Source organism: Corvus hawaiiensis, chromosome 4 (assembly GCF_020740725.1).
Source record: "Corvus hawaiiensis isolate bCorHaw1 chromosome 4, bCorHaw1.pri.cur, whole genome shotgun sequence".
Taxonomy (NCBI): Eukaryota; Metazoa; Chordata; class Aves; order Passeriformes; family Corvidae; genus Corvus; species Corvus hawaiiensis.
Window position 1 is genome coordinate 61,552,922 of NC_063216.1, and position 26,076 is coordinate 61,578,997.

Here is a 26,076-nt window from a genome sequence, read left to right on the forward strand (position 1 = left end):
TGGAAAATTGCAAATAAAATGTTTAATTTCAGAAACGGAGTTCACCATTTATAAATACACTAAAACATAATAAATGCAAAATTAGATTAGGCATAGGTAGAGTATTTTAACAAAGCTACAACTTTTCTAAAAGGTCATAGGCAAATGATGACTTGTTTCCCAAAAATGTATTCAATGAAAACTGAAATGAAAAGATGAACCTTTCTAGAGTTAAACTAAGGAGAATGTTCCTTTCAAATTAAAATGCTGGCTATTTTTCCATCTTATTTGAAGTTTTAAGGGCTCTATATCCCATTTTCCTGATGGACACCAACAGTTAAGAATCAACCCTACTACATAAAGTTCTAAGCAGTGCACCATATATATCCATAAGGCTATTACTGAAAACCAGAAGATCAGTTATTTCTGTACTAGGAGCTTTAAGACAGGCTGTTCTACACAATTGAAATTACATTAGGAGTAAGGGCTCAATTTTTACAATAGGGACCTTATAGTTTTGATGCACTAAAGATTAAAAAAGGCTTCAGAATGACATTAGAGTCTTTGTGGTAAGTTTCTTGCCTTTTTTGTACGCGGCATTAAATAACAAGCATTAATTCACAAACTTTGAGAGAACTTCCAAACACCTTTTATAAATACCCAGAATATTTCTGTAATTCATTTAAAATGTAAAACCTGAACAGGAGAACCCAGAATGGGAAGTTTTACTACCGATTGCTGTATAACTCACATTCCATCTCATCTTAAATTTAAGATTTATTTTCAGCTATTAAGTCAACATTCTCCTGTAAACACAGCGTCCTCAATAACTCTTCTTAATCCTTTAAGTACTTTAGGGCTTGCAGTTAAAAACACCATATGATAAAAAGACAGCTTGAACCCCATCTTTCATGTACAGCTTTCTTTTGACAACTACAAAACCTGTTTTCTTGCAATTAAAGCAATGTTCAACTAAAATACAGTACCTGGTTTATGGTTTTTACATAATTGAATAAAAAACTACAGAATAGAACTGTTTACATCTTTTTTTTTTTTTTTTGCCATTCCATTAAAACAAATGACTGAGCTTTTTAAAGTTCATTTACAATTATGGATTAAAACCTACATAATTTTGTATAATTTGACGAGACAGGCTATCTCTAGTGTGAACTTTTAAAAAACATATATACAATATCTGGCCTGAAGTACTATGAATAAGGCACATGTAGACATATTGAAAGCTGAAAAAATGAACCTAAAATTTGGAATTATAGTCACTGATTAGATGTCATACATGGCCCCTACTGGAGCAATTTAAAAATCTGAGTTATAGATAGTTAATATCCAGTGAGCAACAATAGATTTAGTCTAGCGGTTTGTTCATTAGTTTCAATACTGGAAGTATATTAAAGGAAGATTCACTTTCAAAAAGATAAGCTTTTCAAAGTGTTCAATCATTAACCTTGACTGACTAAAGTTGTTGCTTTCATTAGATGTACTGAACAATCTCTCTGAAGGAACAATGCTTGGTGGACAACCCAAGAACCTGACAGCCAATTTTGACAGTACTGGCCAAGATGACTTCTTAAAGTTCCAGTAAGTTAGAGGATCACAGTTATGCTCAAGCACTTCTTCCTCCAAGTAAGAAAGCACCATTTCCTCTGGTAACTTTGCTCTCTCTTTCAGGTCTTTTGTTTTCTTCATGTCACCCATGAGTGACCAAAGATTATCTTCCCCATACGAATTTGTAGATGGTGAACCTATATCACATCCATTGGAAACAGGTTTATCATCATCTGAGGTAGAACTCATTATTTCCAGCTCCCTGATTAAGTCTTGTTTATATTGTTCAGCCTCCTCTTCTGTAAATAATGACGTTTTATACCGGGGATCCAGAAGTGTAGCAAAAATGTACCTTGGATCATGAAGTGTGGAGGACAATCTACTCACCATAGCTTCTTTCAAAGATTTCAGCATAGTATCTATGCCCATAGTTTCCTCAAACAGCATTTCTATTTTTCTGTTAAGTATATGAATCATTGGAATCACTTGGCTTAGAGTAGACATGTGTGTACTCATCTCCCTACTTGCAGCTTCGAAAGGTTTGAGAGCGTGACACACTGACTGCATGACTTCCCACTGATCACAACTTATCAGCTCCCGAAAGCTGCACTCTATTGACATTTCATCAATTGCTCTTTTCTGTTCAATAAGACGTTCAAGCATATGAAATGACGTATTCCACTTGGATGGAACATCTTGTATTAGCTGATGCTGAGGCAACTCATACTCCTTTTGCAACTCAGCTAACTTCTCTTTTGCTTTTGCTGACCGATGGACACGTTCACAGATCTTCCTTGCAATACTAAGCAAATTCTGAACCATTCTCTGGCTTTTAATGGCCTCATTTACAATTACATTAACAGTGTGACTAAAACATTGTACACTTGAATGATCACCTTCATTTAAAGTTTTCTCTATACTCTGATTATCAGTAACAGTAATCCCAATCTGAAGTCCAATGGAAGTAATCCATGTTTCCCACCAATATTCTAACTGCTTTTGAATGCTGATTCCATTGTAGTCGCAATCAATCTGTGATACATTTAATAGTGCTGAACAATGGTAATCCTCACACTGTGGTCGAAATGAAGACTCAAATGTTACCCAGTGAGCAGTCAGGGTTAGATACTCTCGTGTTTGGTTACTCATCCATATTCCAGATGTAAAATGGATCACTCCACTTTCGGCTTCTTTAAGATGTGAAATAATTATTTGTTTTACATTATCATACATATCTGGAATTGCTGTCCTAGAAAAGTAAGATGGAGAAGGTAAAGAGTACTGAGGTTGCAAATATTCAAGCAGCCTGTTAAAGCCAATGTTGTCTACAAAAGAATATGGCTGAAGGTCAAGTGCAATCATTTCGGCTACAAGACTTGTGATTTTTTTGGCAACTGGGTGAGAGTCACAAAACTTGTCATTGGTTTCATCAAAATTTGAAGATCCTAGTAATTCTGTGCGGAGTGGCATGTGATTATCCGTAGATGAGGATAATACTGTCTCTGGGACATCAGTTTTCAATACATTGTTATGAAACCGCTGCAAATGTCTTAGAAGGCAACTTGTGCCTAGGTTTGTTGGCTTTTTCCCCCTACTTATTATACGTCCACAGTGTGTACATATTACTTTTGTTGAATCTGCAGAACAAATTGAAAAGTGATTCCACAGTTTTGAGGTCTTCTTACTATTAACAGGAAATATAATTTGATTATCGTGTGTAACCATTGTAGGCAAGTCAGTCAACTTTGAGGATGAACATTCTGCAGAAGCCAAAGTGGCATAAGGAGAATTTGCCAAACTCACATCAAGAAAGCTTTTTTGGTTTCCAATTACATCAGGATGGCGTCTATATAGATGTCTCATTAAGCAGCTTGTGCCCACATCTCCTTTCTTACCACGACTTATCATACAACTGCAGTATCTACATACTGCTTTTAGACTGTCTGCAGGTGAGAGTGAAAAGTGGTGCCAGACTTCTGACTTAAGCCTTTTCATAATCCTTTTATTTTGCTGAAACACAGCAGTAGGTTCAAATATTAGTGGACCTAATCCCTCACACTGTTTTTCAGGAGACGAAACAAAGGAGACTTCACCTATATCTTCAGAAGATGACAGCATTGAGTCTTCCACTAGAGCATCTCCAGAAGTGATATTAGTATGGATCTCCTCAGAGATTCTGTCTGGAGAAGATGAAACAGAAGTTGGTTCTTTCATTAGTTTTCCAGGAGAGGATGACATAGAATTCAGATCACTATCTGATGGTAATAAAGAAGGCAAGAGAGTAGGAGGTGCGGTGTAGAGAGGTGGTATGCTGGTACCACCCCCATTCTCTTGCAGGACAATGGAACGATGGGCTCTCCACATGTGTCTTATTAAACAACTCGTTCCTAGGTCTTTTCCATTTTTTCCTCTACTGAATTCATTCATGCAGTGGATACAAACAGCTTTAGAATTATCTAGAGGTGACAAATAAAAGTGTTTCCAGACAGCAGATCTCCTTCTAGAACCTGATGCACTCTTTGGAATTACAACTGTTTTTTCTGCTACATTCTCAACAGTGTCATCATATTGGTTGTTTGCTTGCTGTGGAGATGAACCAACCATGACTTCTTCTTTGCTGCACTTCTCAGAAACTGAGAGATCTGGTATTTCTTCAGAAGAAACAATAGAAACAGATTCCTCCATTATTCGATCTGGAGATGGTATTTTAGAAGCCATTTTCTTGACCAGTTTTATGGGGGATAACATAGAACTCAGATCTCCAACATCTGCAGATTGAGGTGGCAGCAATAACGTAGATGAAGAAAACGAAGATATACCTGGCATAGTTCCATTTTCTTGAATTAGTACAGTGGGATGTGCTCTCCTCACATGTCTCATGAGACAACTTGTACTCAGGTCCTTTTCATTTTTACCTCTGCTAAATTCTTTCATACAGTACATACATATTGCTTTAGTGCTATCTCTAGGAGATATAAAAAAATGGTTCCAAGCAGGTGACTTTTTTCTGGAGCTTATGTTTCTGCTAGAAAGGAGGCTTTGTGTCACAGCTTCCATTGCTACATCGTACAGCGTATTACTATACTGAGAAAAAAGAGATCCATAATCATCTTCATTTTCTGTAGACAAATATTTGCCAGGGTTGTTCGTAATGAAGTTCTTTTCTTTGTCTTCCTGTTCATCACTGCTGTCTGCATGTTTGAAATCATCTTGTTCTGTCTTTATATCCGTTCTTTCTAGAGTACAGTTAATGCTGTCGTCTTCTTGCTCTACTTTCAAGTTATTGATTTTACTTAATACAAAATTATCATCCATTCCGGGGGAATCTGCTTTACTCATGTCCATGGATGATAAATTCTTGCCAAGACTTCATTTATTAATAAATATAGATAATTTAAAAGATTATTTAAAATTTGATAAAAATTATGTATCTTGTATACTGAATGTAAAACAACATGTGTGCATGTGCTAAAATAATCTCTGGTTTATGAATTCTGTATCCGTGTTCTGCATAAGCAAATATAATTAGTCATGAAAATGCATTTAAAAATTATAAACTTAATTAATGGAATCTCATTTTTTCCCAGGATCAGGACATTTCAGGTCATAGATGAATGTTCTCAAAGACAGCTACTGCTAAATGCTTCATGTTGTAAATATAATCCTAAAAAATGAATGTTCTATTTTCTTGTTGAAGAAAGCCATTCTGTTCATCTTGATTGGGCAACTGAGATTCTTTTACACCGTCTAGAAAAAAAAAATCAGAAGACAAAGTTGACTAACACACATTAAAGAACTACAGTAAAGGCGAAATGAAAGCAGGCACTAAGTATTCTGTAGGTTTGGGATTTTTTCTCCTTTGAGATAAAAACAATTCAATGTACTATTGAAAAAAAAGAAAAAGCCCAACATTTACTCAATACATTTATTGTGGGCAAATACGTGTCTATACAGACAGCTCTGGTTCAACTTTGACAAAACCTAGAGTCCAAGCATCACTTTTGTATTTGCTTGCACATACCTATGCCTCATCCTACATCATAATTCAACCACTGCATGCACACACATGTACTGAAATACACACACACATACATACCTAACCCCATATACTATATAGGTGTCTATATCTACCAATATATGTGAATACAAGCAGGCATTTAATCCCATTAGCACAGAACTATGTACTTAAAATCAAATGTTATTTCACAGTCCTGTACATGTGAGCCCCTCATTACTGACAGCAGTCTTTAAAAAGAAAACAAGAAACCTCTGTAAGGGTGTCCAGCATTGTCACACTAATCATTCTTCCTCTGACCATAGTCACACATCTGTATTCATGCCATAACACTCCCACACAAGCTACTTTTAGAGTTTCATTATTAAAAACTGAAATGTTTAATTTAGGACAACTGGGCTGTATAAATGCTGTACAGACAGAGAGGTCCTCCAAAAGCATAGCAACATCACTCAGAAGCAAAGACACACACAGTCGCATATGCTGGTGCCTAGTGCAGCACTGCCAGCTCAAGTCCCTCACATACCCAAAAGTTACACTAAAAAGCCCATTTATAACATGACAGCTAATTTCAGTTGAGTAAAGATTCTTCGCCACCAATTCCAGTACAAGCAGTAGATTTCTGAAGTTGCATATAAAGTTGCATACAAAAGGGCAACAGCAGCCTCAAAAACTGGAACCCCCCAGCAGTCCCTTACAAACATGAAGAAGCTGTCTGCATTTATCGGTCACTTTTTTCCCCACTATTATATTAGAATTTTAAATTTTGCCAAACCCTTTCCAATTTATTATTTTGTGTCATTAATGCAGTTACTGGTGCCTTCATTCAAGATAAACATTTTTGGCCACACTAGTGATACTACACTATGCATTGCAATTTTTGCAAACTAAATTTCATTAAACTCTCCACAGCTGAAGCCAAAACACAAATTTAAAATGATTATTTTAAAAACTTCTCACAGCTTTTACGTGTTACTAAAACACAAGAAGAATTGTGCTGATTCTTGGGGTGTCCTGCACAGGGTCAGGAGTTGGACTTGATGATCCTCATGGGTCCCTTCCAAATCAGCATAGTCTATGATTTCAGCAATGGTGAAATTAGCTATAGCCACAAAACACATTAAAAAGGCTGTTATTCACACCGACATTTTCCCCCTGTATCAAGATCAATGTCATATTAGCTTTGTAACCTATTTTAACTAATTTTTCTCTGAGGTCTGTTTACAAGAGAAATTAGAAACACTCACTTTCTGTGAACTTCTGATTTATGGAAAGCCTAGCATAGTGATAACTTCCTTTCTTTTCCAGTGCAAGGGAAGTGGCAGGGAAAAAGAAAGACAATGATCTTACTGCAGCTATTTTAAGAAAAAGGAGATGGAGCAGTCAGAACTTGCTAAGAGGTAGGGAGCAAGTCTGCTTTTCTTTCTGTGTGAGTTTTAGTATTTGTGCCTTTCTCTCTCATTCTTGGGGGGAGAAAAAGAAAGATATTTTCAGATACCAAAAGGTATGAGGGTTGAGCATCAAGAACAATGAAGGGAAAGACTTGAAGAAAAGCCTTAGATTTCTAGAAGAAATTTACAGTACAAAGGACTTTCCACTGTCTTGTGAAATCTCATGTGAGAACAATTCTGGCTGCCAGACTAAATTTACATGACTCAGTATAAAATTGAATGAAAGAGAAATTAGTGATCACACACATACTGATGATACGGAAGTACGTGGATCTGGGACAAGAGAGAGTGTAATATAGCCAACCTTTTTTAAGAGCAATCAATTCAAGAGGATTTTTGTTTCATCTTTACTTTGATCTAATCTGTGAATTTGGAGCTTGTACTGCAAACAGGAAAAGCAAGAAAATATAATAAGCTGTTGTGATTTAGGATCACAGAACAGAAAGGTTCACAAGCAAGTGACTTGATGCAGAGCTTACAGGACATAAATTATGCATGGAAGTGCCAAGTTACAGTAAGGACATTACAGAATCCTAGCTAGATTTGCATAAAATAAACACATATCTACTGGCATCAGGTTCTCATGAAGCTGTGTGCAATTTCTTTGGCTCAGAACAGGTAATCACATCTTTATCCTTCAATTCCTGTAATTTCTCAACTATGCAAAACCAATTCTAGGCTTTAAACAGAAAAACCTGCAGAGATGTTTCAAGTGCCTCTGTCCCAATAAGCAGTGACTGCTTAACACAGTGAAGCTTAAGGTAGCTGTGATGGGAAGATTTGAAAATCTGATAAATATGACCAGTTGCAAACTTCACAACCACACTTAACTAGATTGACATTCATTAACAACACATTGCCAGTGGTTAAGTTCTTAATCATTATCAGCCATTATCACTACATATTCAAACACTTAGGCCCTAATCACCTTATCCTAAATTAGCTTTGAGTACACAATACCACTGAGCGGATGCCATGTAAGTTAAATACTGATGGCTGTGGTTCTTGACAGTCCTAAGTTACTGAAGCTGAGGTGAAGAGGTGAGGGAGCTATTTGGACTTTGAAGCAGGAACCATGGTGGTAGTCTTCTTCCTTCCCTATTTCTCCTTGCTGTCACTGTGTTTTTAATATTCATACTCTCCTCCACCAAAAAATGTGGGATGCAATCTCACCTGCTCCTGGTCCTATTACCTTTATTTCTTCTGGACCAAAAGTTTTTCTCAGTCCACCAGAAATCTTTCCTGATTATTCTGTATCCTTAGTTTTTGACTGCAGTTTTTACTGCTTGAACTGTTGATTCACATGGTCTTTGTCCCCCTTTTGTGCAATTAAACCTTGGTTTCCCTTTGCAGCTACATGTTATTTATATATCTATGCTTAGCATTTATGAAAATGCCTCCATGCTGTTAACAGGGTTATTATGCTATTAGCAGCATTAGAAAGCACTTACAGACTGTGGTCAGTTACAGTACTTTAGTGTACTTATGACTGAGTGTAAGACAAGAAAAAATTATTTATATCTTGCCCACTTTAAGGCTGCTATAGGTCTCTGGCTACATAGTACGTATTTTTCTCGGCCTTGTTTGCTGTCTTCAAGAAATTAGCAGAAATAGCTGAGATTAGAAGAGACAATCACTTCCTGGGAAATCCCCAAAGTTGGATGCCCCATAGAAGACTCTGAATGTATTTTTTTTCCATTTTCTTTCAAACATCTAAGCATGATTTTTGTTGCTTTGATAAGTGCCTGAATGGCAGAGCTCAGAGGGTTGCCATCAGCAGGGCAGTCTAGTTAGAGGAAACCTAACTAGAACGAACCTGAAACACAGGAGGGTCCATCTGAGTACAAGGAAAAGCTTTTCTTTTGACAGTGACAGAGCATTGGAAGCGGCTCCCAGAGAGGTTGTGGAGTCTCCTTTGCAGATATTCGAAACCCAACTGGACAAAGATCTTTTCCAATCTGCTCCAGCTGAACCTGCTTTAGCAGGGGAGCTGGACTAGATGATCTCCAGAGGTCCCTTCCAACCGCCATCATTCTCTGATTCTGTGTTATGATGTTACATGACGCTGTAAAATTAAGTCAATCTACTTCCCTTCAAACACCCTTGCACTTTCAACTGGATTTTCTTTAGAATACAGTCCCCAGAATACTCAGGGTTAGAAACATAGATATGCTTTTCATCTCCTCCTCCCATGCCAACTCTATATAAGAGTCAATCTGTCTTAATAAGAAACAAAAAAAGACGGGAGTGTTTTAAAATTTTAAAGTCACCTGGAACAAAGTATGAATTTGGTTATGACCACATTTACATAGCTTATTTACTCTTGGACCCAAGCAACTCAAAATTAAGGACTACTGCTAAATGAACAGAATATTCAAGAAGAAAAATGTTCTCAAAGGTATAAAAAGCTATAGGCAGTCAGCTCAAAGTGATTTATGCTTTTGAAATCTCCACAATGAGATACAGAGTCACCTTGCAACAAAAAAACTTCAAAGAAAATAAATGCAACTAAGGAACAACTCTCTACTCAAATGTGCTACTCTGGCCTATTAGCTGCTGAGCAGCTGTAGTCAGTGGCTTGCTGTGGTAAGAAGCCTGCAGAAACATTTTATAGGATTTTCCATTCAAGATGGGATTACTGAAAGAGTACAGTGGTTGACAAGAAACGTCTGGAGAATGTCACTGGTCCTGAGTGCCGCAGCAAACTGCCACCACCAGAAGAAATCACTGCTGAAGGAAGGAGGTACAAAGTGAGACACTGGTGTCTCAGAATTGCAGAGACATACATTAACACAGAGAGAAGTATGAAAAGTATGCAAGAACACTGAACCATAAGCTGATTATTTTTTGTAAAGTAGAGAGTAGCCTATAAGCTTTAAACAATTTTAGATTGAATAGTCAGGCAATAATCCTGAACTTGATTATATCACAGAATCTTGGTGCAAATAAGGGTCTAGAAAAAGCAGCTAAAAACAAAAAACTTGACATTATTATTGAAGAGAAAGTAGTGTAAATACAAAGACATACACCTGCAAAATGCAAGAGAAGTTTTTTCAAGAAAGATTCAAACTGTGGAGACAGTAAAAGTAAAAGCATTTACTAGTTTGAAAAAAGATCAAAAGTAGTGACAGATTTTGAGCATAAGATGTACATAAAAGCTCATTAAAAGTAATTTGTACAAACCAATGTCAGTTTTATAATAGCATTAATCTTGTTTACTTTTGGAAATGTACAGGCATCATTAAGAATACCGAATAAAAAGAAAAACCCTAAGAGCAAACAATATGAGCAAGAAGAAACACATACTTTAAGAAATTATTATTTGCTTCAACTGCAATGGCAGGTACTATGCTAATTATGAAATATTTGCTAAAGCAAAACAATCGAACAAAACAAAACAGAAACACACACACAAAAAACCCCCTCCAAAAACCCACAGAACACACATCCAAAATCCTAAACAAATAAGCAGAACGTATTCGTATAAATTTATAGTCCAGTGAACCTTAGTGATTTTCAAAGTTGTAAATCCCTTGAAGAAAGAAAACTAAGAGGAGTGCATTTTTTCTATAGAAATTTTCTGTGACAAAATATCAGTACTAGCTCACCCATAAGGAACTACAGAGGTCTGCAAGATACTGATCAATCAAAATGCAGAATTAGAACTGAAAAACTGGCATGTTAGTTACATTGAAACAAGGTGGGTCCTACTCTCAAGTCCCACAGAAGCTCACACGAATTGGCACAGATGTACAAGCATGAACTAGGGGTATGCAATAGTTTAATCTTGAATAAAGTACAGAAAGCCACACTTAATAGAAGAAAAAAGTTGTTCTGGACTCCATGGGAGGTATGATTAGTAGAGAACTGCTGGAAGAAAAAAGAGGTGACACCTTTACTCTTCCATTACTTTTTAGTCACCTGAAGGGCAGACCTTACAAAAACCAGTAACTGCTGTGGTTTCCCAAAGGTTTTCTCTCCAACTTGTAAAACACCCTCTCACATTCGCAACCCCATATGCTCCATCTGGACACAAAGGAATGAAGAGTGGAAACGGCACCACCAATATTGAACACTGCTCCTTGTTGACATGAATAGTCTTCTGTGAGCTCCCTGGTGCGCTCCTGCTACTTGTCAGGACAAAACACAGAGATCTCCAATTTGATGAAGTATAAAGATGCTCATGCTCCTTCATGTTGCTGGAAAACTCAGGGCTTGGTGTAAGCTGGGGTCTAAATCAGTCATTGCAAGCAGAGAAAAAAAAAAAACAAGGCATAGAGAGCTGAGTATTACAGTCACCATTACACTCTGAGTATTCAACTCTAATTACAAATACAGGAATTTACCTGAATCAGAGACTAAAAAAGATAAAAATGGCCACTAAATGTAAATATTCCCCTCTTTCTTGCCTCTTGCCCCACAAAATATCAAATAATTTTACTGTGAACACACATGATTTTAAGCAGTAAAATAGGGTCAAGTTACATTTTCCTACGTTTTCTTCTCTATGTTTTCTGTTTTTCCCACCACCTCTAAATTAATAATAATTCAAGAAGGTAACAGCTCAGAAGTGAAAGTTTGTCATAGACTATTGTTAAATGGACAGCATTGAGTTAAAATCTAACCAGCACACAGAAAACATCTAACATTGTACACACTCAAACTCCTCAAATTTAGCCTCTCACTCTTCAAAGATATTTTTATTTGTACAGCTGTTTTCTTCTCTTGCTGCTGTATGACATGAAAAGCCAATGAGATGCTGTTTACTAATAATTTTCAGATATTCCCTGAAACCTCAGAAAAGATTCAAAACTAAAAGCTCCAGCTTTGTACCAGTATCTCCATCTGAAACCCTAAATCATCTGCAACACAGTGTGCATGCCAGCTCCCCCTGCACAAAACTACAGTGGCTCTTACTCCATTGTGTAAAAGGTTGAAAATAATTCATGACAGTGGTCAAAGTGAAGAGAAACAATATGATTTCCAAATTAGCACCATTTAAAAAAATACTTTGGAACAAAGTGGAAATGAAGGTGTAATTTTTAAAGCAATGTTTATTTTAAAAAAAGGGGATCCAGTTCTTGAGTTCTTACACTCATATCCTCAATCATAACACTTCTTAAAAGAATTGAGATAATGCTTTTAAAATATGATACATTACTATTATACAATATTATACATTTCGTATTAATCAAAGCGTGATATAAATAAGGATGTTCATGTTAGCACGTATATTATTTACACTGGGCTGACATTTAGTTCTGGTAGCCCTGTTTAGTGGTGTAGCAGGATGCTCTGCCTGGAATGGGTGAAAACCAACTTGAACAATGCCCTATTTGCAAACCTACAAGTGGTAAACGAAAAAGGGAGCATCATGCTGCTTTTGGCATTGAATAATGATCAAACCAGTCTGACTCATCAGTCCCAAAGCTAAACATCCTGATAGTGAGATGAAGGTTTGGTAGATCTGTTCCTGGATAAAAGAACAAACAAGTGATACTACTGATAACTTATCCAAAGCTGCTGAGCTGACACAGCTGGAGACATCTGACCATCATCAGTCACTTTACACTCTAAAAGCTGAGTCCCAAATTTTAATGCAGGGTCTTTTGCCATAAGCCTTCTTGCAGTGTATGTATGGAGATTCCTTCCCTGAGTGGAGACATCCCTCAAGGTTACTCCTCTTACTCCTTGAGGCTGAGCTAAAGAGATTTGCCCAAGGTCGTTCCTATGCATGAGTAACATCAATCTACTTAATTGTTTTGCCAGCTTTAATAAAATTACTTTAATAAAACTGCTTGAACACTGCTTCATAGTGCACTATACTATATAATAGTTGTTACAGTTCCTATACTGTGTAGTAAATAATTCTGTAAATCATTTGCATCTAATGATTATCATAATACATCACATATATATTTATATAAGTATATCTGGTTTGCCATCCTTAATCCTGCAGGATAAAGTTGTATAAAGGTTCAAGTACACCTGTATAATCCTTTAAACAAAAACAAAGTGTGACGAAGTGTGGGGTAAGATTGGATCCTCTCTGAGAAGGAGTTTGAAAGCACGAAGGTTCTTTCTGCACCCTGTGACTGAACAGGAGGGCTTCTTTAACAAACTTTGTCTGAAGCTCCCACTCTGCCCACTGGATTTGGCAAACAAGCTCAGTACCCAAATGTTTCATCAGACTCAGTGATGCAGGCTAACTGTTCAGCATGTGTAAGAATAAAGAAGGTGTCTGACACAGGGTATCAAGTTCAAAGCTCAACCTTATTTCTGGAGAAATCAATCTTCATAATTTATCTGCCAATTTATTAAGCATATATGTATTTGAAGCATCATCCTCCACCACCTAGACTTTATAAGTAACACCCTTAAATATGCTAAAGCCCATAGCACAGAAATCCCCATTCCACACGGTTTTGAACAGCGCTTATCTTATAAGTTAAATAAAAATGTAAAGCTACAACAACAAAACAATCACTCTGGTCAAAACAATGACACTCCCAACTTTTAGTAAAAAAAGAAGCATGTTGCATTACCACCATACATAACATTATGTACCACTAGAATTAGTAGCACTATTCACACCTACAACCACCTGATAAGCCTTTAATTGTTGCTATTTTTTTTCCTTAGTGCACTAAAAATACCATCAGTTCTCAAATGGGACTATATCCCTTCACATGTCCTTTGTTAACTTCCCATTGCAGCACACTGTAACGAAGGACAAAAAAAGGTTCTACACATGCTAATAATTTCTGTCCCAGCTTCTACTAAGAAATTACTCATAAAAAACAGATCTACCACACTAAGTCAATCATGTCTAGTATCCAAACTGTCTCAAGTGTTGAAGTGTTACTTCTTATTATCAGCCATGCAATACTTGCAGGATATGTTTCTGAGCTGTTGTTCACACCTACCAAATGTCAGATCTTTCATTTGTTAAAATGCCAATGTTTTAAGCAATAGTTTCATTAAAACTTTAAGCAGGACTTTCCCATGTCTTACACATCAGTTCAGTGTTGCTACAGCAAATTATACATTTATTTTGATATTTTTATCTTTTATAATTTTTGACAAACCATATCATATGCTGATATGATGGGGAAATTCTTAATGTTACAAGAAATAAGATGGTTTTCTTAAGAAAAAATTTAGAGATTTTTTTTTTACACAGGTGAAGTATGTATTGTTTGGCTTAGAGCACTTTTAGACCTGGACATCAAAGCTGCTTTTAGTTTCACATGCTGTACAATTTGGGGCTGACAGGAGATGAATGAAGGTTGCAGTAACACAACACAAGGGTAAAATGGAGAAGATAAAAATAAGAACAGAGTAGGAAAGATGCATCAGTATCATCACAGAATAGGAAAAGCACACAACCAAAACCACAGTGACAATAGGTAAGTTAGGAAAGAATGAAAAGCAAAAAACTAAAGATTTACTCCATATTGCTAGAGAACAGCAGCCCGCTTTCAGAAAAGCGTCAGAAAATTCAAAGCAAAGCTCCTCTAACAACTCTTCTCTCCAAGTGATCAATTCTCTGAATAGCCCATTAGACTCTTCTCTTTCTCCTCCCATGCAGCCCACAACTGACAAAATAAATTGGATAGGATTAGTACAGGTGATTTTTCTACTGACTACTCTACCTTCCTAGCTTACAACATAATAAAAACCCACTTTTGTGGTTTTTTTGTTAAATGTCTATCTTTAAATCCAGAAAGAGTGAAACTTCAAGCACTTTAAGGATGATTTCAAACAGTAAGAAATGAGACACCTGTAAAGAAGAAAGCTGAGGCTTAGAAAGCTGAATAGGCAGGATGATGAAGAACAAAAAAACAGGGAAGACACACCATATTTTGTGTAGTCAGTCTTCTTGGAACTCTTGCTGAAAACATCCATGTAAATAGAAAGTGGGAAAAAACCTCACAGAATGTAAACGGAGTCCTTTACAGAATATATTACATTAACCTGTTACAACCATAACTTTTCTAATATAAAAAATGGAACTGTATCTGTTGAACTAAGACTACCATATAGTAGTATTTATTTGCCTGCTAACCAGATGAAGTCTGAAGATGTCTGTTTTAAAAACCCTCCACAGCTACCCATCAACCCAGTTCTGTGCTCATATTGATGCCAGTTGGTTATATGTCCTCAGATAGTTTCAACAGTGCTATTGAGAGGTTTTTCATTATTTGTATACATTATATTTGTACATGTGTAACATGACACAATACTGTACTTGTATTAAAACATTTGTGTCCTGGAATGCTTGTGAACTTAAAGGAAGGTTAGAAAGAAAATGTAATTCATAGTACCCAAAAAGACAAAAGAATTTTTTCAAGAGTATAAACCGTAGTCTAAATACTTCATAGGGATTTTTTAAACCTAAGCTTAATCATTCTTTTGTCACAAAAACTTTATTTCAAGTCAGAAAACACCTGGTATGGAGAAGAAATATTTCTTTGGAGAATCATTTGCAACTGAGGGTATCTTCTTTCTTCCTTATGTAATAAATATATAGAAGCATGTCTAGATTTTTCTTGAAGTAAGGAAAAGATCATCTCTTTACTAAATCTACTAAATAAACCAGAAAGCAAAATTCACAATGCTATCCAAGGTAATTTTTAGAGTTCAGAAACCCTCGGTTTCACCACTGTGCCAGTGAGTACCTGAACTGTAACAAAAACAAAGAGGTAACTTTAAAACCAAGCTTTCATATCACATACAGGCATAATGCACATGCCTGTGATAGGGGTGAACTTCTTATTCCTCTTTCAAGAATTTTTTGTCATTCTGTATTTTCAAAGTCAATCGTACATTCATCAGTAGCATCTGACATTTTCACCTGAAATCCTAGTTTAAAAAACAATGATCACATCTCTGTCCCTCTCAAAACAAACCTTCCTATTCATGGAACAGGGGAGAGGGAGGGAGAAAGAAGCATGCTTATCTCTGTATTCACTTGTCAACCAGCCAGTTCCTAGCCTCCATGACAAGAGGTATTTTCCTCTTAACCTCTTTTAGGGGTATATTCTCTTTGCCTTCTTCAAGGGAAGGTGAGACTTTGCAAAGACTTAATTGATTCATAACCAAGCTAAAGGAAGCTGACACTGCTTCCACCAGCACCCCACTGAGCACTAGCAGGAAGTACAAAGAAAACTCTCCCACCCCAGGCAAACAAACAGCTCCTTCTAATAGCTTCTTCTCCCAAAAGAACCATCCTACTGCCATAAACAGATCTTAATTTGACCAAATAAGGTTTTGCTCAAGGAGCAAAAAATACAATAAATTTTAAATTAAGAATAAAGCTTTTTGTAGTAGGTATTCCAAGCCATGCAGTTCATGAGCTTTAATTCATATAATGCAACTTGGTTTTTAAATAAGTTTTACATAGTACGACTACATGGGTGTCCTATTCAGAACAGCACTATTAGTAAAGAACAGGTAAAGAAATGGATAACCCTTCCCATTCACTTGATTTTTATTATTATAAATAATTATTTTAATAAACCTAATCTTTTGTGAGATATAGAAAAGGGAAATAAAAACATTTAGAGAAAAGGAAGAGGAATCTTCCTGCTCTTTATGAGCATCATTTTATTTCCTGTCATAAATGGATTATGGTCCGCCCATACAGTTCAGTAAGCCACAGAAGACAACTCAAAATCACTAGGAAAGGAAACAAACATTACCTCAATTCCTCCCATTTCCCAGTATCAAAAGCAAGGATGCTGCTGACAGCACGGTCTGCACACTGTTTGGCTCCCTGAAAGCTGACCCACTCTTCTCACTGTTTCAGCAGCTATTAATGCAAGTCACAGCAAGTGACAACCTCCCATGAAATGAGTTTTACACTGGTGTCTTTTGGTTGTTTTTTTTCCTCCCGTCGGTACACATGCTCCCATATCATGCATATCATGTTTCCACCTTTAATGCAGAATAAAGAAAGGGAACCACAGAGTAAAAACCAGAAAATATTATATGATTGCCATGAGGTATGCCACATTGTAGCACTGGGATTTTCAGTCTCAAATCTTAATTTAAGAAAAGCTGTCATGAGCTAGAAGCCAGTAGTTGGGTGTGAGACAAACAGGCAGCAGCTTTCACATTGCTTTGTTCTCTCCCACCTTCTCATGGCACATCTAACACAACTAGATCCTTTTAATCAGGAACTAGATTTTCTTCAATGATCTAAACTACACAAAAATTACTGTATAGCATATGCACTGGAAGATGAACTCTTACAATGGATGCTAAAGAATGTAGACCTGTAACAACTGCTGACCTACCAAAATTAAAAATTTTAACAGAGAAGGTAACATCTGGACAGCAGAATCTTTGTTCTCAGGAGACAGCAGCTTTTTATAAGTATCTGTTTTTAGGGTACCCACTGTCAAGAGAGCTGCCTTAATCACAAATGAAGAAAGCATCAAGCAGAACAGTGAGCTTGCAGTCAACAATTATTTCATATGGGACTATAAATCAAGAAATAGTTCTTGAAGGTACCAAGACCAAATACGCACTTTCATTAGACAGGCAGTACTAAGTGGATTATTTTTATTGAAGGCTTTTAACCTTGAGAGTCACAATAGAAAGGCACTTCAAGTATAATATACCACAGTGCTTGACATCATGTAATGAAACGGTGCAAAGCATTCAGTGACTTTGAGATGAGTATATTAAAATACAGCATTAACTACATGGAGAGTGAACTTCTGGATATTCTGGAAAAACAACATTGTCCCTTTTATCAGATTTCTTTATAGAAAGAAAACTGCTAGTGCTCTAAAACTGACCTGAGAGGCTGGTGCAAATGACAGCTACTCTCTCCTGCTCTTCAGCTCTGCTCTGGGTTTGGAAAGCACTAGCAGTTCATTTTTGCTTAAGACTTTGATGAAGAACAATCCACAGACAGATTTTAGTATGTAACAAAATCTCACACATCTTCTGTAAGGGTCACCTAGGAAAACTTTTCTTCAAGGAATGAATCTGAATCATGTTTTAATTTTCTCTTCCTACAGAGACCACAGTCTTACAGGGAAAGGCTGTGAAAGTTGGGGTTGTTCAGAAGAGAAGGCTCCAGCAAGACTTTAGACTAGCCTTTCAGGAAGAGCAGTTTGTAATGAAGGATGGGGACAAACTTTTTAGTAGGGCCTGTAATGATAGGAAAAGGGGTAATGTTTTAAACAAAAAGAGGGTAGAGCCAAACTAGATATAAGGAATAGATTTTTTACAATGAGGATGGTGAAATGCTGAAACAGGTTTTCCAGAGATGTGGTAGATATCCCGTCTCTGGAAACATTCAAGGCCAGGTTGGATGGGGCTCTGAGAGATGCGGTCTAGTTTAACATGTCCCTCCTCATGGCAAGGGGTTTGACTAGGTGGCCTTTAGAGGTCCCTTCTTCTGATTCTATGACCCCCACCATGATTTCCTAGCTCAACATTTTCTCTGTCTTAAACATTTTGTCCATCTGTTGCTAACATGCAAGTTAACCAATAATACAGACAGCTTAAAAATTTAACTATTTTATTCAGGGCACAGAGGGGATGGGATAAGAAATAAACACAAAGCTCTGAAATACTGTACAAGAACAACATTTATTGTTACTCTACATGTAAGTGCTAATCTTCATATGAAGAATTTTTTTTCTAGTGCATCTTACTCAGGAATTTCAGGCTTCCATAACACCTGTACTCAAAAGCTCAAACAGAATATATAAAGTTTTAATATTTTTCAGACAAAAATCCTAAAAGAAACTATTAAAACTAAGTCTCTCAGTGAAGACATGAAATCTGATTGAGACACCTGTAACTTGAGTACAGGACAAATGCAGCATCTAAGTTACTTCCCCTATTTAAGCAGTATAATTCAAGCTAAGGATGTATATATGCCAGCTGATACCACAGAGTAAGAGATGCCCCATAAATCATAAAATAGTTACTATTTCTGTACCACTCTAAAGATATCCAGGCTTCCAAACTTAATTTTTAAGGGTCAGGCACTCATACAAACCTCCTGCTAAATTATGAAGCTCCATACAAGTCAATGCACAGGCATACAATTATTCATTACTTTTATCCATTGTCTTCCTTTAAATTAATAAAAACAATGATACAAGACCCAAACCAAACAAGCTGCCCACTAGTTTATTGAGAAAACCAAACAAACTTACACATCTGTTCCGCTGCAGGCAGGCGGCTTCATTTGAGGTTAAATACTTGCTACTCAAACTTAATGAGATGATTGTATCTAAGGAAAAGAAGAAAGTAATTACTTTTAATATGTTTTAAACACATTAACTGTCACAGTGGCAACTCATGAGATGTTTCAAATTTCTCTTTAGGTGACAGCTCCAGGAGTTGCACTTACATGAGTAACTCTCACCTTTTTTCAAATCTCCAGCCCTCACAATTATCAAGAAAAATTAGACATTTTCACTTCAAATAAAAATAATAATAGAAAACCAGTATATGCCCCTCAGATGATTGCTAAAATAAAATTTAAAAGTAAAATTTTTGTACTTATTTTAGCACTGCTCCATTTTTTTATGCTTATGCTGAATGAAACAGAGTCTACATTACATGCAAGATTTGAAAGAAGGTTGCTGACACCTTTCCATGCACTACAGGATTCACCTTGTTACACTTTCTCTTCATAAGCTAAACATATTGCTTACACACTGCACCAACCACATGTATTAATCAACATGCAATAGCATAGGATCAACACAAGATTATCACTCCTCATGTATGAGAAAGGAGCGATTGCAAGTGGAGCATATTAGATCACATATTTTGACTTAGCAATGAAACAGTCTATTGCAGGACACATTTTTTGAGTTTTGCAACTTCAGTCTCACTGACCATTATACAGACATGAGTGTCATTGTGCAGAGGCCATAGCTGTGACACTGCCCCAGCACACTGAAAAAAACCCAACCCAACCAACCAAGAAAACATTTTGCCACCTTAGAAAATCCATAAGCTGCAAAGCATTCCCTCTTATATTGCAGTGATTACTCTTCTTAAACAGACTGAGATGTTTAACTGTATATATATATATATATATATATATATATATATGCACACACACACACATATACCCACACTTAGTGTTTTTTTCCTTAGGAAGGAGATCACCTCTTAGAGGGCAGACAGTTCTGATAACTGGCTTAGTGTGCATTATGAAATAAACTACATATCACTTTTCTTACCAACATTTTATACTTAAAAACATTCCTATAGTGCCTCTTAAGCAATTGAAACACCTCCAGAGCTGTGCTGCTGGCTAATTTGACTGCTGAGATACTTTAGCTATCCCTATTAAAGCAACATTTAAATAATGTATGCAGAGAGGAAGGTGTCAGCCAAGGAGACACAGACCCACCCGAAGCAGGGTGCTCAGTGGAGCAGTTAGGGAACTCTCCTCAGATGTGGATTAAGCTCCTCAGGCAAAGCAGGGAAGTGAACCTGGCTCTCCCACATTCCTTGCAAGTGCCAGAGCCATCAGACTACAGGCAAGATAAAGTACAAATATGCATCTTTACACTCCCTGATGTCTTTAAAAAAAAAAAACCCCACCAGAACCCCTCAACCCTTCCATTCCCATTTTCCCCCCTCTCTGATTTGTTAAAGACGAGTATAGTTTCAAGCCAGGCCAAACATTTTGTTCAATTCAAATTAATGTTTGGGTTTTCTTGACTGTTTATTTTTGTGAGAAGAATAACAAAGAAAAAGTAATTTTAGCTGGATTGCAGATTATTTTCTTTAGAGGTAAACACTGATTCAGAAAATAGCATACAGAATTACAGCAACAGGTAAGCAGCATAATTATTGAAAAGCCACTTAACTTATTTGGGCTGAAATAGGCACAAATTCTTTGATCATTGTCACACAAGAGAAATCTATTATTAAATATATTTTCCCATATAGTTTGCAAATAATTGCAAAAAAGCATTGCTAAAATGTTCAGCTGTTAAAAAAAGCCTATTTTCAGCCATGATTTTCAAGCTAGTGAGTACTGAACCCCAGACCTGGCTTTTATATTAAATATACAGAAAATGTGAACAGTCACTGCAAAACTTACACTAACACATCACAGGAAAAACATATCTGTATGACACTAGTGAATGCAAACTAAAAAACATGACATTAAAAAAAAAAAAAAATCCAACAACCTTTCACACAGCTGTAACAACAAACTAGTAACCTTCTAAATGTTTAAGAGACTGATCGTCCCAATCTACATGTCCTTAAACAACAAAGGAGGAAGGGAAAGAGGTGAGAGATGGAGGGGACGCAACTGCGTGGTAATTGCTAAAGAGAGCACACAGGTTTTGAGTTTACATAAAGATTATAGTAATATAATAATATTTCTTATGTCAACATCCACTGGAAACCAGTCACACTATAGAAAAGACTCATACCTCACTTTCCAGTATGTTGTCCAATATAAAAAAAAAAATCACTATTTATTCTGAATCATCACACTTGAATGAAAATAAGGGCCTTAAAAATCAAGCTATTTCCCTGTTGTTGCTTTAACAACCCATTACATTGAGTTCTATCTCATCACAAAAAAAGCCCCAAAACCAAACCACAACCCCAAACCTAAACCAATACTACCATGGTTAAACTATGTATCACACTAATTTAGGACAGAAGTTCCTTTGCTTCAGAAAAAAACAAAAAAACCAAAACAAAACAAAAAAAAACCACTTAAAAATTACAATAAAAACTTTAGTTTTTCTTACTTCTTGACCAGAGAGCTTTAAACTCTAGATTTCACTTGAAAGCTACTGTTAGGCCACAGAAACTACTCAATTTTTTCACTAATTGGGTGAAATCAAACAATGCCATAGTTGTAAATTGAATAATACTGAGGATGCCAGTAACAAATACAAAATAAACAGCCAAAGATGTGCAGAAAAGAAGGCACATCTGCCATATAAGAACACTTTCTTTGTGAAGTCTGTTTTGAAAGTGTACACTACAACAGGTATTATGTAAATTACATTAATTTACTTTGATACTACTGAAATACATAGATCATCCCTACTTCAGGAGAAAATGTCAGTCATGATGAGTTAAACAGTCTGCTCTATATGGTGCAAAATTCCCCACTAAACTATAATATTCTTTTCTATATAACACTAAGCCAATATACATGTATCATCATGCTATTTGCATACGGCTGATTATTTTAACTGCTCATTACAGTGGCAACCCCATAGCAAAACCTGCTCACTTTGAAGATGAAACTCCTAAAAATTAAAAGCAAGCTGCAAAAAACAGGACTTACAAAACCCCCTGTATATATTCTTCACTGTGAATGGCAGCAAAATGAAGCAAGCTGTTGGAAAACACAACATGCACATTCTTTAACTCAAACTTTTGCAGAGGAAAAACCAAATCTCTCAGAAGTTAATGTATTTAGGATTCTAAAAACGCGAAGAAGACGAATTCCAAGAAAAAAGGGAGAAGAAAACAGAAAAACCCAGCAGGTTCAAAGGCCACTTCCTTCTGTAATACCTAGTTTTTACAAGTATTTGGTAGGATAGTCTACTTTAATGGACGGACAATTTTAAATAAATGTGTAAAATTCTGTTGCCCTCCTGTATTTTCCAAGACCCTGTTATAAGTTTTAGTGATGTGTTATGTTTATTGAAGAAGACCCCCTCTGCACTAAGCACCTGTTACACTGGCTGTTCTACAAACACAATTCTTGCTTTGGACATTTAGCATCTTGGTTTAAAACAAGCCATAGATGGTGGAAACACCAGAGAGAGAAGCTGCAGGAGACAAGGTAACAGAAAGATAGCAAACATTACTCTAAGCTCATCACCTGTCTAGCCTTCTGCTGTTCTGTACTTTGCCTCTCACATTATCAACGAGGATGCTGTACCTGTCACAATTTTGCCTTATGTAGATGTAATGAATGAGTGGTTTGGCTGCTTAAAGAAACTGTCAAAGGTACTGGCAAAAGCAGGGTTTAATATGGATATGTGAAAATGCAACTTTACAGAGTTCAGTGGCGAGGTTCACTTTACTACTTACTGCACATATTAAAGCATACAAAGGAAGATCAAATAAGCAGTTTGGAATGATTTACACAAAGCAATAAGACTGCGAAGGATATGGGTGGAAAGATAACAGTGTAGAAGGGTTTAGCAGCACTTAATACTTGAGTACTTTAACATATACAAAGTGATTTGATAGTTTTCACAACAATTGTAACAATGATTTAACTGTGGATTCAAAATAGTAACATTTGTACCACAGTCAATTAACATACGCACAGGTAAAACGATGTGTACACCTATTTCTATGTGTGTCAAGGTACCTATGAAAAACTCCCCTCAAATTCACTAAAATATGTCAAATCCCTTTGCATTTCCCAACAGGCAATGTTTGCACCTTGAGGAACATGGAGATGGAGGGTGAGGGGCTGACAGTCATTGAGTACCACCAGCTTGAGGGTTTGTGAGCTCTGGGAGGCACTGGCACAGCCTGCTGCGGTCCAGGCAAGCTCAAACAGCCTCACGTAGGATTGCTGTTTATAGGGTCAGAAGATCATTGATTGACTTTGATCATCAGTAGGCTTCCTTCCTGACCATAAATCAAGTCAGTAACTACTAAGCATTTTTCCCCAAAGTGCAGTAACAATGGTACCGTTCCACTCGGGCTACATGCAGGTAAATGGTTTACCAAGGCTACAAGAGGTAATTGCTTATCCTTTGTTTCCCACCTTTACCACGCCAGAGCTCCTGGTACCATCAGGGACTGCCTCATGGCCTAAGTGGTACAGTCAAGGGACACTTCAACACTCAGCTGGTTTGGTGACGCTTACCAGGAGCTTCCAAGAAGGCAGAGCAGTCACAAGGATGGGGGGTGTTACATCGCCAGAAGTAAAAGAGTTGTTGTTACGCAACAGTACGAATGTTCAGAAAACTCTTCTCTGAGATGCTTAGTTTAGGTATTTCGTTTTACTTATTCTCAATCAATTCTTATATATGACTGCTCTGGAGAACTCTTATGGAATAAATTCCTCAATAGCTGCAAGGTCCTAGCAACATAAAGTACCAAAGTAGACACACATCCAACTATACAAAAACTGTCAGCATCTTGCCTTTGGTCTTATATCTAGTGGACAGCACTCAAATTTCTAATAGTCCACGAAAGAATTTATGTTGTTTCTAACAGAATTTTTTCCTCTGCAAGACCTGTCTCCATAGTGAATAATAACTAGAATGCCCCTGCCCAGTATTTGCACAAACACAGCTTCCTAGTAGCAGCATAGTATCTTGAGGATAGTTGATAAAGTCTTCCAGACTTCACTCCCCCCAGTATGTACTCCACAAATGTCCTCCCAAGGGTGTTCGTCTGCTCTTAAAGTGAAACACTGCATTACTGAAGATAACCTTTAGAATAAAAGTGCTGTGCTCATGCTCTTGAAAGGCAAAACAGATACACATGTATAGCGGGCCATAAAGTCAACAACACGTGAGGAAAAATCTGGAAAGTACATTCATGTTACAGGGGCTTGAAAAGTTTTCTCTGCTTAGTATTATATGACAGCTCATGCTAAATTACTGAAATTTCTCAAATGAACCCCCCAGAAACAAGACAGGACTGCTTCTAACACATAAGCACTAGGGAGAAAAGTCTTTACACTGCAAAGCCCAACCCTACTAAAGTTAGAAATGATAAATAGAAACACTATTAATGCAAAAGAGGCTTTAACCTTTCAATATAATAATAAATGTTTTTACACTTTTAGTAGGCTGTATACACAGCAGACAACTTTAAGTATACTGGACACCCTGAGAAATCCGGTAAGCGTTCTAACACAACCACTAACAACAGCAGCTGTCTCAGTGTAGACCTAGAAGCTACAGAAGACATTTTTAAGCAAAATTACCTCGCCCCAAGTAGAAAACGAGAGCAGCACTACATGGAAACTAAATTCTGCGCTTTTCCGAGACACTTTTCTTGAGCGACTCTGCCCAGGAGGGATGGCTGAAACTTCACCGCAAACAAGCACAGACGCGGTGCTTACGCCGCGGCCGAAGCCACTGGCGGGCGCCTGCCCACCTCGTGTCCTGTTTCTCGGGGGGAAACGCTTTTTAGGATTTCCCGGGCTTTCCGGTCCCGGCACCCGACTCGGGAGCCTGTACCCAAGGCGGTCCCCGGTTCGCACCCCGAGGGGGGCAGCGGGCTCTCCACCCCGGGGCTGCCTGGGCCATCTTGGGTCGGGATAGCAGCGGCCACATGGTCACCGCTCCCTCCGCGGGCCCGGCTCCTGCGGCCCCGCCAGGGCCAGGTGGGCGCGGGCGCTCAGCCCCGGCGGGTCCCACCGGCCCGGCCCGGCCGCGCTGCGCACAATGCCGGGGGTGCTCGAGGCGCGCCCAGCGCCGCGGCGGACACCCCTCCCCGGGCGAGGGGCGGTGGGGCCCGCCGGGCGGCCCGGGACAGCACCAAACCCCTAGGCACCGTCGACCTCCGTTCACCGGGCCGTCTGGGCCCCCCGCGGGGCCCCGCAGACAATAGAGCCGGCACCGCGGGCCTGGTTCCCGGCTTCCTGCACTGCCCCGCCGCCACACGCCCCCTCCCCGGCCTAGCGACGCTGTCCCGCGGGCGCTCCCGGGAGGGACAGGGCGCCGCCGGGCCCGGGACGCAGGTCCCCGGCCGCACAAGGCACCGAGGCCGCTGAGGCCAAACGCCGCGGTGGCGGGCACGGGGGGGGGGGGGGGGGGGGGGAGAGATGGGTGAGGGACCATAGGAGCAGAGAGCCGGACCGCCCAGCCCGGCGCCCTCCCGGTGCCGGAACGGTGCTACTCACCTCCCCGGGCAGCCGCCGCGGAGGAAGCCAGAGATCGCCGCTGCCGCCACCCGGCCGGGCCCGAAGGAGTTAAGAGGAAGGGCCGGGCGGGCCCGTCCCATTCATTACCCGGCGCTTTGTCTCCGCCGCCGCCGCGGCGCTGAGCAGCTGCCCCGGCTCGGCCGCCGCGGGGCGCGGGGCGCAGGCGCGGGGGGCGGCGCCACGCACGGCGCGCG

The 26,076-nt window shown here is 38.4% G+C and overlaps 1 protein-coding gene across 3 annotated transcripts; it reads right to left on the bottom strand.

Moving 5' to 3' along the window:
• ZBED4 (zinc finger BED-type containing 4) lies at nucleotides 1-26,032 on the bottom strand. 3 transcript variants are annotated; one of them, XM_048300228.1, is made up of 3 exons: nucleotides 25,862-26,032; nucleotides 19,194-19,270; nucleotides 1-5,289 (listed from the first exon to the last, which is right to left on the bottom strand). In XM_048300228.1, exon 3 carries the CDS (start codon nucleotides 4,885-4,887, stop codon nucleotides 1,369-1,371), a length of 3,519 nt encoding a protein of 1,172 aa, XP_048156185.1. In that variant the 5' UTR covers nucleotides 4,888-5,289; nucleotides 19,194-19,270; nucleotides 25,862-26,032; the 3' UTR covers nucleotides 1-1,368. The 3 variants fall into 3 exon arrangements, with proteins under 3 accessions (XP_048156185.1, XP_048156186.1, XP_048156187.1); XM_048300229.1 differs by lacking the exon at nucleotides 25,862-26,032 and adding an exon at nucleotides 20,408-20,510; XM_048300230.1 differs by lacking the exons at nucleotides 19,194-19,270; nucleotides 25,862-26,032 and adding an exon at nucleotides 17,817-17,834.
• Between the last annotated feature and the right edge of the window lie 44 nt (nucleotides 26,033-26,076).